The 14008-nt window shown below is 36.2% G+C and overlaps 3 protein-coding genes across 3 annotated transcripts; all 3 read left to right on the top strand.

Annotated features, from left to right (window-relative positions):
• Window positions 1–279: 279 nt before the first annotated feature.
• On the top strand, window positions 280–1601 carry LOC107588264 (homeobox protein Hox-D12a-like). Its single transcript, XM_016276295.1, has 2 exons — window positions 280–826; window positions 1097–1601. The coding sequence occupies exons 1-2, from the start codon at window positions 280–282 to the stop codon at window positions 1333–1335; spliced, it is 786 nt and encodes a 261-aa protein (XP_016131781.1). The 3' UTR covers window positions 1336–1601.
• A 3458-nt stretch (window positions 1602–5059) lies between these two features.
• LOC107588263 (homeobox protein Hox-D11a) lies at window positions 5060–6803 on the top strand. Its single transcript, XM_016276294.1, has 2 exons — window positions 5060–5700; window positions 6341–6803. The coding sequence occupies exons 1-2, from the start codon at window positions 5103–5105 to the stop codon at window positions 6571–6573; spliced, it is 831 nt and encodes a 276-aa protein (XP_016131780.1). The 5' UTR covers window positions 5060–5102; the 3' UTR covers window positions 6574–6803.
• Window positions 6804–10517: 3714 nt separating this feature from the next.
• hoxd10a (homeobox D10a) lies at window positions 10518–13610 on the top strand. The gene is made up of 2 exons (XM_016276293.1): window positions 10518–11675; window positions 12873–13610. Exons 1-2 carry the CDS (start codon window positions 10955–10957, stop codon window positions 13145–13147), a joined length of 996 nt encoding a protein of 331 aa, XP_016131779.1. The 5' UTR covers window positions 10518–10954; the 3' UTR covers window positions 13148–13610.
• The last annotated feature ends 398 nt before the right edge of the window (window positions 13611–14008 follow it).

Here is a 14008-nt window from a genome sequence, read left to right as displayed (position 1 = left end):
AGCATGTGATACATAGACCCTCTTTTACATTATATAGCAAAAAACATAGTTTGAAATGAATAGGTAAGATATTGATTGGGGTATCTGCAAAAATTGTTATTTTATATGCGTTTAATGCAATGCCTATTTCTGACTTTGCAGCACTGTCACATGGGCGTGGCTAAACATTTCACTTTGCATATCACGTGATGGTGCATTAACAAATCAACAATTACCTTGCCTGCTTCTTTAGGGGTAACTTAAACGGTTTTAAGAAGCGATCAGGCAAGCTCGTCAGAAATGTGCGAGCACAATCTTCTTAGTTCTGGGTATGTTTCTCCCCTTTTGAATTTTCACTCTCCCGACTCCCTGTACCTCCAAAACTTGCGAGGCAGTGGAGTCCATCTATCTGGGCTTCCGCAGATGTCCTACAGTAGGAGAGAGGTGTGCGCGCACCCGTGGAGTTCTCCAAATTCGGCCCAGAGCCGCGCCTACAGTGGCTACTCTCAGCCGTTTTTTAGCAATCCAGCCGCTGTGAGCGCTAGCCTCAACACTCACAAAAAGGGATCACTGGAGGAATCCGGGAGGTACTACTTCCAAGATGTCAGCCACAAATCAGAGGAGCCTGGACGACCTAATGCAGCTTACGCATGTGAGCAGAGAATCACTGGCTCTGCCAGCAACGAAGTTTCGAGCTCAGAAAGGCGAAAGCAGGACAGGGTTGCACAGAATGAACTGAACTTCAGTGACCAGCCAGTGACTGATGGTTCAAATCAGTCTGTCAGCTCCAACGCTCCATTTCAAACATCACTGAACACCCAGGCTATCAGATCAGCCTTCTCCGATGGTACGCAACTTTTGACCCTTCCGTCACAGACACCAACGCTGTGTTTAGATGTCACTCGTTGGCCTTGATTTCAGTGGATTTTAACTCTGTAGTCTTTATATGTGTACTTACACATGCCTAACGATAAAGGCATAGATGTTACGGGGTAATCAGAGTTGTGGTCGTGTTTAAGAGTTAACGACTTTAGAAGACGATACCCTAGGCTATTAATTCAGTGACATGAAAGAATAATGACTAGTGCACTATTGGATTTTTTTCTCTCCTCTCCAGGATTGCCGTGGTGTCCCTCACAGGTGAGATCAAGAAAAAAGAGAAAGCCTTACACAAAGCCACAGTTAGCCGAACTGGAGAACGAATTTATGATTCATGAATTTATAAACCGACAGAAACGAAAGGAGCTTTCCGACAGATTGGAACTGAGTGATCAGCAAGTGAAAATCTGGTTTCAGAACCGCAGAATGAAGAAAAAAAGACTTATGATGCGCGAGCATATCTTCACTGTTTACTAATTTATTATTATTATTATTATTTTTAACAATATAGGGTTTGTTTATTAGGTGATGGCATCATTCATACAATAGATTTTTCTTATGGAGATCAAAGTCCACCAAACCCTTCTGTCTGGAAACGATTATCTCCCGACCACTTATGAAATGTAATTTAAAATCGAAGCTGAATATTTTGAAATGTATATTTATTTGCCAAAAACACGGAGCATTTGTATGTGTCTGGAGTATGTTTTTTGATGGGAAAAAGGATAATTCCATAGTTGTAATGTTAGCAATTTAAAAAGATCACTATGTAAAAAGAATGCTGGTAACACTTTACAATAAGGTTCATTAGTTAACATTAGTTAACTACTTTAGTTAACATGAAATAAGCATGAACAATACTTCTAGGGCGTTTATTAATCTTAGTTAATGTTCATTTCAACATTTACTAATGCATTATTAAAATCGAAACTTGTGCTTGTACATGATCTAACAATGAACGACTGTGTTTTCATTAACTAACATTAACAAAGATTAATAAATACTGTAATAAATGTATTGTTCATTGTTTGTTCATGTTAGTTTATAAATGAACTAACATTAACTAATGGAACCTTATTGTAAAGTGTTACCAGAATGCTTTATAGTTTAGAACTACTGCAAATTTAGAGTAGACCTTTTTAATATTTTTTGATAATACCTCATTTGTATCTTCCGATCTAAAAAAATGTAAGTTTTGTTTTTGTTGTATTTTAACCAAAAGTGTCATGTGTAATATGTATTAAGTGTTCTGTAAATTATGCATTATATTAAACTTCTGCGTTCTTGTGCGATACTTGTCTAATTCGGTGGGTGATTATGAAATGCTCGAATAAAAAGCTGTGGTGCCTCCAGTCCAAGCTCAAGTTCGTTTGTTAATACACAAACTCCGGTGTGCGAATATCTTTACTCTATGAATCTCAATCATTTTATATTTTCTTAAATTATATATAATCGAATTAAACAGAACTTTAACGAGCAAACGAAGTGCTGTAACTATGCGCTGTGGTCTATAGGTCATAAGAGGAATTGGACGACTAAACAATTCCTTATCCCTACAATTTAGTATTTACTTTTGTAGATATGTAGTAAAATGTCATTGATTTAGCTCTTTTCTAAGAAATGTGTTCAAATTACTGCCATAATATTTCTACAAATAAACGCTGATTATTCATTGAAATAATAATTGGGTTATTTATTTTGAAAAGAGTGTATACAGATCAGGTAAATCAGTGGTACAATCATATGTATTGCGTGCGAAGACAAAACCGGCCTATACCAAATATAAATAAATAATTAATATATTAATATCAGCATTACAAACCAGTGACATGTGGACATAAAGACAATGTCTATGCAATTCCACCTTTCTAATGCACATGCACATACTGTTTATCAGCAAGGTATATTGGTAAACAATTTGGTACAATTATAGTATTACATACATATACAATTATAGTACTATGTATGCTTATAGAGTAACCTTGTAAACTAGTCTTTACTCTCCGCAACTTAAAATCATGATTAAACGCATGGTTGCACAGCACCACCGCTGTACACCTTCACCAAATATAGTATTATATTATTATTACCAGTATATGTTTATCATCATTCAAATGATCAGGTATTACCATTTTAATTTAAAATATGTATTTTCTGAATATCTAGATAATTAAAAACACACATTAGAAATAAATAAGACATAGGTAAGTTTGTTCCAAGTTTATTGTCTTCGCAATTCCTATAAGTGCGATGAAGACTGAACTGTGTTAAAAGACTGAACAAGCAAGAAACAAACGGAATGCAAGACGTTTTTCGGCCGCAGTAGAAACTGGGGGCGCCAATACAAAGTTAAGGTCAAGTTAGTGACCGAAATTGACAAATGAAGACAAATATTGGAATCATCCATATATATATATATATATATATATATGTGTGTGTGTGTGTGTGTGTGTGTGTGTGCACAAGAGTTTGCACAACTCTCACATTACAAGGCCAAACCGCATGATCATTTATTTGATGCGCTAACGCTCAATACAGTTTACAGGTTTATATTATTGAGAAAAATGTTTAAAAAAATATTTGGACATCGACTGATAAACAGACTCATCTTTTCTTGGGCTATAACACTTTGAGTTCTACCCAGAACAAAGGTGCAACAAAAGACAAACTCTTTAGTATGGATCGTACAAGATAAGCGTTTCGTTAAGAAAGCCAACCGCTTTTGCGATTCAGCTTTGAAATTTTAAATGTGTTAAAATATCTTCTGGAATGGCTAGTTTCCCATTGTAAATCAAGAAACTGTATTTACCAATAAAAACATTGTGATCTTTATAGGTCACTATAGGCAGGTTAGCAGTATAATAAATAAAAAAAAATAAAAAAAACAGATTTAAAATACAACAGGCAGTACAAAAACAATATAACAACTTTGGCTGTTTATTTGTTTTATAAGCTGAACACCAACTTTGTGGCTCATATAGATATGAGACATGTACATTTATTTATTTTATAAATAAGCGGTTAATTTGTAGTTTTTCCATAGTCTCTCGGTATGTAAAAGTCACTATTTACCTCCACCCAGGACACTACACCATAGCACATCCTTTTGCCTGTGCAATAAAAAGATTTGGCTGACGTGGTGATTGCCCGGTGCTCATTGTCTCAGACGACAGACGTTCAAAGCCAGAACAGTTGTTTTGTACTTGGCAGTGTGAATCCGTCTATCTTCCTGTTCTTCCTTTCCGTAACTGCGTCGAGGAATTTTGTTCAAATCGTTACAAAATCGTTTGACTATTGGAATACATTATCGGACTAAATTGCAGATTTTACTTCAGGCTAAAAAAAAGAAAGGTATGGAAATGTTATTATCCTTTACTATATTGCCCTTTGTCGTTTTTGGAAACAGTGACTAAATGTTTACTTTCTGTAGACTGCGAAGAATAAACAAAATCTGCTTTCGTTGACATTTGGTGAACTGCATTACATTTCTGTGTGTTTCTGTGTCAGCTCCCCGATTTTTTTCCCATGTATTTTCTTTTTTGCCTTCTCTTTTTTCATTCTTTCCTATGTCTTAAATGTATAGCCTAAGTTATAACAAAATAAATCATTTTTGTAAAATAGCCTATTGCAGGTTCAGAAACATTCGTAAAAAACATGTTTATTACTGTGCCGTGCATTTTAATCAAATCTCCTTTGCAAATCTCAATTTCCGAGTTTACGGAAAGTATAGGGAGAGACTGAAAAACATTGCAGTTTTGCTTCAGTCGTCAAAGTTTTCTGGGAAGGAAAGGTGGTTGGGAAACCTAGGAAAATCTTAAAATAAAGCAACTGAATAGTACAACTCAATGTGGTGCATTGGAAATAAATTGCATAATGTTGAGATGAAGGTGCTTCGTTTCATTAACTATGATTTTAAACAAAATATTTGATGTGGTATTTCTGTGATTGTTTACTAATGCCTTGAAATACAACTTGGGAGTTTAAAAAATGCAGGCAACCAATGACCTTCCTCATGCTTTACCTATGAGTCGCTCACTTAATGACTGATATTGATATATGGTAATTTTTTTTACCGGATCACATGACACAATTACCTCAAGAATCGATCAAGATGAATTGCACGTCAGCGTACGTTTCCGATTTTTTCTTCTTGGCGAGTCCTATCCACACGCATATGGTGCAATAGATTGGCAAAGTTTAGCAGTCAAGCAGGCGATTTTTCCTCTCTAAGGCTAAAGCGAGCAATGACGGACTACGAGGATCGCAGCAACTGTGCATCGAATATGTATTTACCTTACTATGTTTCTGCTCCTGATTTCTCGTCGGTCTCGTCGTTTTTACCTCAAACTACGTCGTGTCAAGTAAATTTTCCCTATTCGTCCAACCTAGCGCAAGTCCAACCTGTTCGTGAAGTGACTTTCAGGGACTATGGACTGGATCATCCGAGCAAATGGCATTACAGGGGCAATTACGCTTCATTCTATTCAACGGAGGAGATAATGCACCGAGATCTCCTGCAGTCATCAAACAGAGCGGAAATGATTTTTAAAAACGATGCCATGTATAGCCATCACGGTGGTACTAACTCCTCGTGCAATTTCTTCACCAACGTCGGCCGAAATGGGGTACTTCCTCAAGAATTTGATCAGTTCTTTGAGACTGTTAACTCTGAGAAGCCCAACCCTGAGCAGTCCAAACAAAAGCCAGATACGAGTGTCCCCGGAGATGCTGCATGTAATGTGTCTACAGATAGCGCGGAACAGACCAAACAGGACCCTACAGTAACCGTGGAGGAGGATTCCTCAATATCAACCTGCGATGAAGAAAAGAACAACGGCTCAAGTAGGTCCACGCTTTTAACGGCGGTTCAATTCACATTACTTTATCGGTTAGCTTTTATGTGCCGCTTTATACGCATGCAAAAGTTTTTTTTATATAGCTAGTAAGATTCTCTTTGCTGTTGTTAAAATCTTTACGATGTGGAAGGCGCTTTCCTCGGATCATTATACATCTAAACAGGCTATATGAAATGTAATCGAGAAAGCACGTGTTTTAAAAATATCAAGCCTGTTGCTTGCTTCAGTAGTAATTCGTTTCATTATCACAACATATTTTTAGGATAGAAGAGAAACACTTTAATCGAACTGAAAACACACATACGGATTTCTCTGAGTTTCTACATTAAGTGTGTGTGCGTGAGCGTGTGAGCCGGTTGCATGCTTTCATGTGGCAGATCTTGTATTGTTTTATAGTCTGTGTACATACTTTAGTTTTTCCGATTGTTTTGTCTTTGTAACTGCAGTGTGGATTACACAATAGTCTCGTTACAGATTTGGCATTATTATCTGAAGTATCGGCTGTACTCGAACTTTTAATGTCAACTCATGAAGCATCTGCAGTTGTATTGCAAACGTTTTTAAAAGGCTTTAAAGTTAGCCTTTACATTTATTGTAATGTAATCAAGTTACTTTTCTTTTTATAGGTACAACAAAGTCCAGAAAAAAGAGATGCCCATATTCGAAATACCAGATCCGAGAACTTGAACGAGAATTCTTTTTCAATGTGTACATAAACAAAGAGAAACGTCTGCATTTGTCAAGAATGCTCAGTCTTACAGACCGACAAGTGAAGATTTGGTTCCAGAACCGAAGGATGAAAGAGAAAAAGGTGAACCGAGATCGTCTCCAGTATTTCACTGGAAATCCATTGTTCTGAAAGGCATGCTATTGGCCGAGACGATGAAACGATGGCTATTCTATTATGCCATAATTGTGGGACATCATCCATTCGCCGGACACATGGGCTATTTTCACGTCGACTCTGTATTTTACAACTATGCAAAATACTTGCTATCAAAAATGAATGTGATCTGCGATTAAAATTCTGCACAAATGATCTACAACAGTGTATTCGCGAAGAGGGAAATTATCAGTTATCAGGAACATAGGTGCTCGACAATCTCTTCATACTATGTGTTAATGCCATTGAAATGCAGTAGCTTTGTATTTGTATTTGTATTTATTTATTGTGTTTTTCATTGTCCCTCGAAGTACATTCAAGTAACACACTGTATTGTCAGCAATGCGTTTGGTTACATCAAACAAGTACGTAATTACATTGAAGTAGAGCTGTGTATGCATTTATTCGTTTGAAGCATGTAATGTATCTATGTATTAAATAAAGAAAAAAAGACAGCAGATGTCTATCTATTGCTGGGACGCCTCTTGTGTGTGATAGTAGGCCTATGCGTCTAAGTCAGCAACAACATTTAGAAAGTTATTTGTTGTTATTAAATAACAGTATTTAAGTTTTTTTAACAGAGTTGCATTTCAAACTTATAGGCCTACTTATTTTTCAGACGAAGGCTGATTTTGATTATTAGAGGAAAAATAAACGTCAGGTAGAGAGAGAGAACTATTTCCAATGGTAACTTTATAAGTCTTTGACTAATTCCTTTCCTTGTATGTTGTTTTACTCTAAGGCTATTTACTAAACCTTGAACAGTCTAGACAGTACAATAAACTCTGGGCAGTAAATTAAATTGGGGCTATTGGACCCTCTATCCACTTCAACTGCGACTTTGCCCTGAAACGCAGAGGGCACAGATGTTTTGTTTTTCTGTCTAGGAAGATATGAACTCAGTATGTGAACAAATAAAAGTGAAAATATAATATTAAGAGTTAGGCTATGTTGCAAAAGAGGCCTAGTCCTCGAACTGAAATTTACACATCACCGAATTTCTACAAGCTTTTACGGGGCTGTTTACGTCAATGTAGCACTTGAAGACTTACAGTAACAAAGTTACAAAGTTAGATGTCGTCAACAAATTTAAAACATCATATGAAATATTGCATTTGAACTTCTGTAACGTCAAGTTCGTCACCCTTAACCTTTTTGAATAAGTAAAGGCGCCTTTTTGAGATTCTCTTTGAAAAACTACGCCCTCTCAGAGGCGCCGCAGTGCAGCACGGCCCAATATGGCCGCTGCATCCACTCGCTCCCAGTGGCAACACACTGACCTGCCTTTAAAGGCCTCTATACAGTTACCTCTTACTGGCTAGGTTAAATACTACAGGCAACTCCACATAGACGCCGTTTGGCTAGGTGATATTGCTGTAAAATAAAACCATATAAATACAACCTTATCACTTCCTCCTTAATGTTTTTCTTGCATAACTAGGATTTAGGTAAGGGTAACAATGCAGTAATATAAGGCTACTACAAGTGTTTCGGTGGTGTTTTCTTAAGACTATGCTTAAATAACCAAAAAGCTTACAAAAGACTCTTGGTGCAGACATTATTTGTTGATTTTTATCTCATTAGTAGACATTATGGAGCGGCAACTTCTGTGGATGCAGCATATAGGCCTACTGGAAAAACAAAACTGGCTTCTGTAGTGCTAGGCAAACGCAGGATCCTACAAGCTACTTTTGTTTCCTAGATGTGAGTTTCCCAAATGTTTTAGCCGTGTGTACAGTATATCCAATTTACTCCAATATTGTTGTGTGTTTTATAATATATTGCATGCCATAATAATGAATGTTAAAATAGACATCCCTTTGATTATTTACATTTCGTTGATTCTGCTTGAAGCCACGAGAGGGCGAACTTACAGCAATGGTCTGACCTGGTGCTGCGCGTGATTCAAGTTTAGTTGTTCTTCAAAACAATGATTTCTGAGCGGAGTTATGAGATCTAATATAATGTTTTTTACGCCCGTGTACTGTTAATGGCAATAAGTTATTATTGCTACTCACTCTTATCGTTAATTATATTTATGCTCTAGCATTATATTTCAAAATAACCTGAAGAAATAACCTGAAAACCCGGAAAATATATTTTAGTCGTGTACGGAGGATATCTTTCTCTGCAGTTGGGGAGACAATTAAACATCTGCTCAGTGCCTTTTACACGCTTTAACATTTGGTGGCACAGTCCCTTTTTTGGGAAACGTCCCGTTCAATAAAGACATCATACATAAACAGAACAGCTATATAATAATAATAATAATAATAATAATAATAATAATAGCCAAATAATATTAAAAATAATAATTTATGTCTGTCGTCGTCGTCGTTATATCATACTTAATATAGCAAGCATAGCCCATTACAACGTAGCAGACAGATTTTTTAAGGGCTTCACCAGCTTTTAGTTTTATAATATATTTTATAAAGTTTCCCGGTAGACGACAGAATTGCGTGTACAATGAAAAAAAATGAAATGAAATGAAATACTCCTAATGATACATGGATTCTAGCATAACGTACCTGCAGTCCACTACTTATTTAGGAAATTATTCAACTGTAGCCTACGCATCTCTACGGCATCCTCTTATTAATCAGGTCTTTTTTTTATTAAGTTCATCTATTCAAGGGTGAACCAAGAAATTACATAAAACCGTTGTCGAAGAATTATAGTGTAAATGTATTTACTTTAAATTCATAACAGAGATAAATTATGCATTTCACATAGTAGTATAATAATTTGACCTATGTGATTATGAAAGCTGTATACTTTCAAATATGAAATTTGTGTAACTGCTTGGTGATTATGTCTGTTTTCAGATGTCAGTCTGATTCTGTATTTTTCTACAGTAATTCTGTATTTCTTGTTTGAATTGAATTTTGTTTGTGTTCTAGGAAAACCATTTATTTAGCGCGTGTATGCGTGCATTTTATTAAAATTATATAAATAAATTGTGCGTGATTGTTCATTGATCTAAAATCATTGTATGTTAAGATTTCTATATAGACAAGTTCATAACTCCGTATAGTTATTTTTTTTTTTTTGTATTTTATGTATAACGACAATAGTATTTCTTGTCACAATAGATTATACACCTTTAATACACACACTGCCGATGATTAATTCAGCGGCAAAGATAGCATTTTAATCTGCGTGCGTATTTGCATTGTATCAAGTTCTGAAGCAGACATAATTTGATAACGTTTGTAAATGCTGTTTAATTCTGCAAACGTATTTGCATATTTAGTTACAAATTGATAATGTTGCATATAACATTATTGCTGAATAAAGATGTAAGTATTTTAAAAGCAAAGTGTAAATGCGTTTAAAACGCTATATTGTTTCACAAGATACACGATCATATAAATGTATTTATTTAAATAAAAAATACCTTTTCACTCTGTACATTTAAAATAACTGCATTAATTACGCAAAATTCATGAAAATTAATTTAAACCTTTGACATGCGCTATATATTTTAAACAAATAGCCTACCTCACATCTTTATAATGATAAATTGAATGATAACGTGATGAAAAACACTGTCTGGCTAACATATAATTCTGATGTAACAAGTACAAGGTTTCTTTTATTTAATTTAGAAAATAACAACAAACAACAAACATGGTATTACATGAATTATTAAGTAGTAATCACATTGAAATTTCCTTTGCGTCCGATCAAAAGGTCTAACTGCAGACAGGCAACATCAATTGTGTAGATTAAAATATAAATAATGATAAAAGCAAACAGAAAAGTTGAATCACAATTTAGCTTTTCACCCTTAATCCAGTATGCAGTTAACGGTGTTTAGGCCCACGTCCGCCGCCTCATTTTGTTCTGCATTGTCCTCTGCATTTTGCCTAGTGAAACTGTGAACTACGAGAAATTCCTTCTGCTGTGTCTGCCGACATTTCTTTTCTTGACCTTGAATTGGAGTTAAAAGGAATACAAAATAGACTGTGCTTAATGCTGTCATTTATTTTCCTGGTTCTCGCTCTTTGTTCAACAGTATAGTCTATATCAATCCAATTTCGTCACATTTTGTCTTAATTGCATATGTTGCATTTATGAAAATGGATTTAACAATGTTATTTTGACCGTCTTGAAACCAATTTCAAGTCCTTGTTCTAGGTGTCGCTGTTGACCACGTCTAAAACTTCAAATCGTGGTGTCAATGCGCCCACGTGACGGGGAAGAGCCTACGTCTCAAGGCCATTTTCAAATTTCATTGGTGAGAGTGTCATGTGGTTGCAGAGAGACTCTCTGGGCTATACAGGGATTGTTTTGCTAGATATGTCAGCTTACAGAGGACACTTCTCAGCTTCTTTAAAAAATACTCTCCAAAATGTCCTTTCCCAACAGCTCTCCTGCTGCAAACACGTTTTTGGTAGATTCCTTGATTGGGGCGTGCAGAACAGATTTTTATTCCAGCAGTAACATGTACATGCCAGCCACTGCAGAAATGGGAACCTATGGAATGCAAACCTGTGGACTCCTGCCGTCTCTTGGCAAACGGGGGGAAGTAAACCACCAAAACATGGGCATGAACGTCCACTCGTACATACCTCAAACTGATAACTGGGCAGATCCAACCAGGTCCTGCCGATTAGAGCAACCGCTCAACCAGATGTCCACCTGCACATTTTCACAAAGCATAAAAGAAGAAACTAACTGTTGTATGTACTCCGACAAGAGAGCAAAGGTCAGTTCGTCCGAGATACCCGCGTACTCCAACCTGATTCACGAAACATGTTCCGTTGATAGTCCCGAGATTCCTGTCCCTGGATATTTTAGACTAAGTCAAACTTATGCGACGGCGAAAAACCCGGACTTTGACAGCGAGACGATGAGCCCGAGCACTACGTTAATGCAGCTGAACAGGGTAACTCCAAAAGCGCAGTCAACGCCCTTTGTCGAGGTGGAAAAGAAGCTTCCGCACGATCGGGACACAAGGAGCTCTTCCCCGGCGCGGAGTCCAGAGCCCAAAGTCAGCACGCTGGAGGAGAAGAATTGCTCAACGGAGGCGTCTGTCTCCAGCCCTGAATTGCCACACAGAGAAGGCAAAGGTGGGTACAATAAACGGATTAATCGCGTCTTGGTGTAATGCGAACGCTCCGGCATCATAAAACCCAATATAAAACACAAACAACCCGAAAGTCGTAATGTTTAATGGGAGTCTTACTCAGGTTGCAGTAAAAGCCTTAACAGGAAACCGCGCTGCGAGGGCGCGTTAACATCAAATACCTTTTGTTGCAAGTGACTGTGGTCAATATAAGCACAGTCTTGGTGAAATGTATTTGCAACTTTATCTATTCAGCAGGAAAATGAATGTACTTTTAATGTGGGAACCATTCGTTGACATTTATTTGTTACTAACTGCAACATGGTGTATAGCTTGGCAAAATCAGATTTCTGGTGCAGTAAGTTAAATACACAAAATTGCCTATAGAAAAAGTACATTGTTATAAGGAGTAATTTAACTTATTCAAAAGACTAAATGTAAACCTCAGAAAAATAATAATAATACAAATTCAGTAAAAATACGCTGTAGGGATATAGTCAACATTTGAATTGTCATTATGAGGCTTTAAGACCAAATGAGGCCACATGGGCTATTACAGCTATTTTGACTCAGTTAATTCTAATGATCTGTAGGTATAGATTTCATTATGATAACTGTTTTAACAAGCATGCTGTCTATTTTTTCTCATGTAGAAATTACCTTTTGTTGCAAGTGACTGTGGTCAATATAAGCACAGTCTTGGTGAAATGTATTTGCAACTTTATCTATTCAGCAGGAAAATGAATGTACTTTTAATGTGGGAACCATTCGTTGACATTTATTTGTTACTAACTGCAACATGGTGTATAGCTTGGCAAAATCAGATTTCTGGTGCAGTAAGTTAAATACACAAAATTGCCTATAGAAAAAGTACATTGTTATAAGGAGTAATTTAACTTATTCAAAAGACTAAATGTAAACCTCAGAAAAATAATAATAATAAAAATTCAGTAAAAATACGCTGTAGGGATATAGTCAACATTTGAATTGTCATTTTGAGGCTTTAAGACCAAATGAGGCCACATGGGCTATTACAGCTATTTTGACTCAGTTAATTCTAATGATCTGTAGGTATAGATTTCATTATGATAACTGTTTTAACAAGCATGCTGTCTATTTTTTCTCATGTAGAAAGAAAGGGTCTTAATTTCCTTTTTTTGTTTGTTTTGCTGTTGGTTCACTGTGTCTTTTTGTTTTGCAGAGTCTAAAAACGACACACCGACGAGCAACTGGTTAACCGCGAAGAGAGGAAGGAAAAAAAGATGTCCCTACACAAAACACCAGACCTTGGAATTAGAAAAAGAATTTTTATTCAACATGTACCTGACTCGGGAGCGCCGTCTAGAGATAAGCAAAGGCGTCAACCTCACTGACAGACAAGTGAAAATCTGGTTCCAAAACCGCAGGATGAAACTTAAGAAGATGAGTAGAGAAAATCGTATCCGTGAACTCACATCCAATCTCACTTTTTCGTGAGCATGCAAACAAGAGCATTTCAAAAACTTACCTCCCCGTTTCGGTCCATCTGTGTTCTCCTGTATAATATTGACATGAGGGCAGTGTGCATTGTTTTGGCTACTTTCACGTTCCAGTGTTGTGATCGTTGCTAAATCTTAATCATTTGTTGCTTCATATTTGATTGCATTTGAAATGTGAAGCCTTGTGTATTTCAATATGTTTCACAGGGTATAAAAGTGGTGTTAGGTCTTAACTTATATAATAAAATCGAAACAGAGCGGTTTAATTTCAGCGGGGACAGAGCAAAAATGTCGCAGAAACATTTGCGCCAAAAAAGGACATGAAAGCACATTTGAAAGTAAAGGTCACCCATTCTTTCTCCAGTGAAAACGTACATGTATCTGAAATAATTACGTATAAAGGTTTCTGTATACTAGGTGTTTAAATGTCTGTATCAGTGCATGTTTGTGGCATGTGGTCAGTGGACAATAAATTCATAATATGTCATAATAGTGTTTGTTGTAATATTTGGTATAATAAAGTTTCTAAACCACAGTTTAATAAAGACCAAATTACATTACCCAAACACACACACGCACAAGAGAACATATCCTTGGATTTGTACACCTTCGCTAATTAAAACCCCGTTTGTAAAATATATGAGCAAAACAACGTAATTTAAAATATGATCTTATGTTAAAATATAGTCCGTGTTTGTGCCTGAATATGTGTCATTTTATAAATGTAGTTTTGTACTTATATTCAAAGACAAATTAGCAAATACAAACTAATTTACAAATAGGCCTACATGTCAATTGATATTTATTTGAAAAAATATGTTTTGATCGACAAACAAGCCATGAATTCTTACTTGCTTTG

Source organism: Sinocyclocheilus grahami, unplaced genomic scaffold (genome assembly GCF_001515645.1).
Source record: "Sinocyclocheilus grahami isolate Dianchi unplaced genomic scaffold, SAMN03320097.WGS_v1.1 scaffold100.1, whole genome shotgun sequence".
Classification (NCBI taxonomy): domain Eukaryota; kingdom Metazoa; phylum Chordata; class Actinopteri; order Cypriniformes; family Cyprinidae; genus Sinocyclocheilus; species Sinocyclocheilus grahami.
The sequence above is the reverse complement of the archived record's forward strand: the minus strand, read 5'-3'. Positions and strand labels throughout refer to the sequence as shown.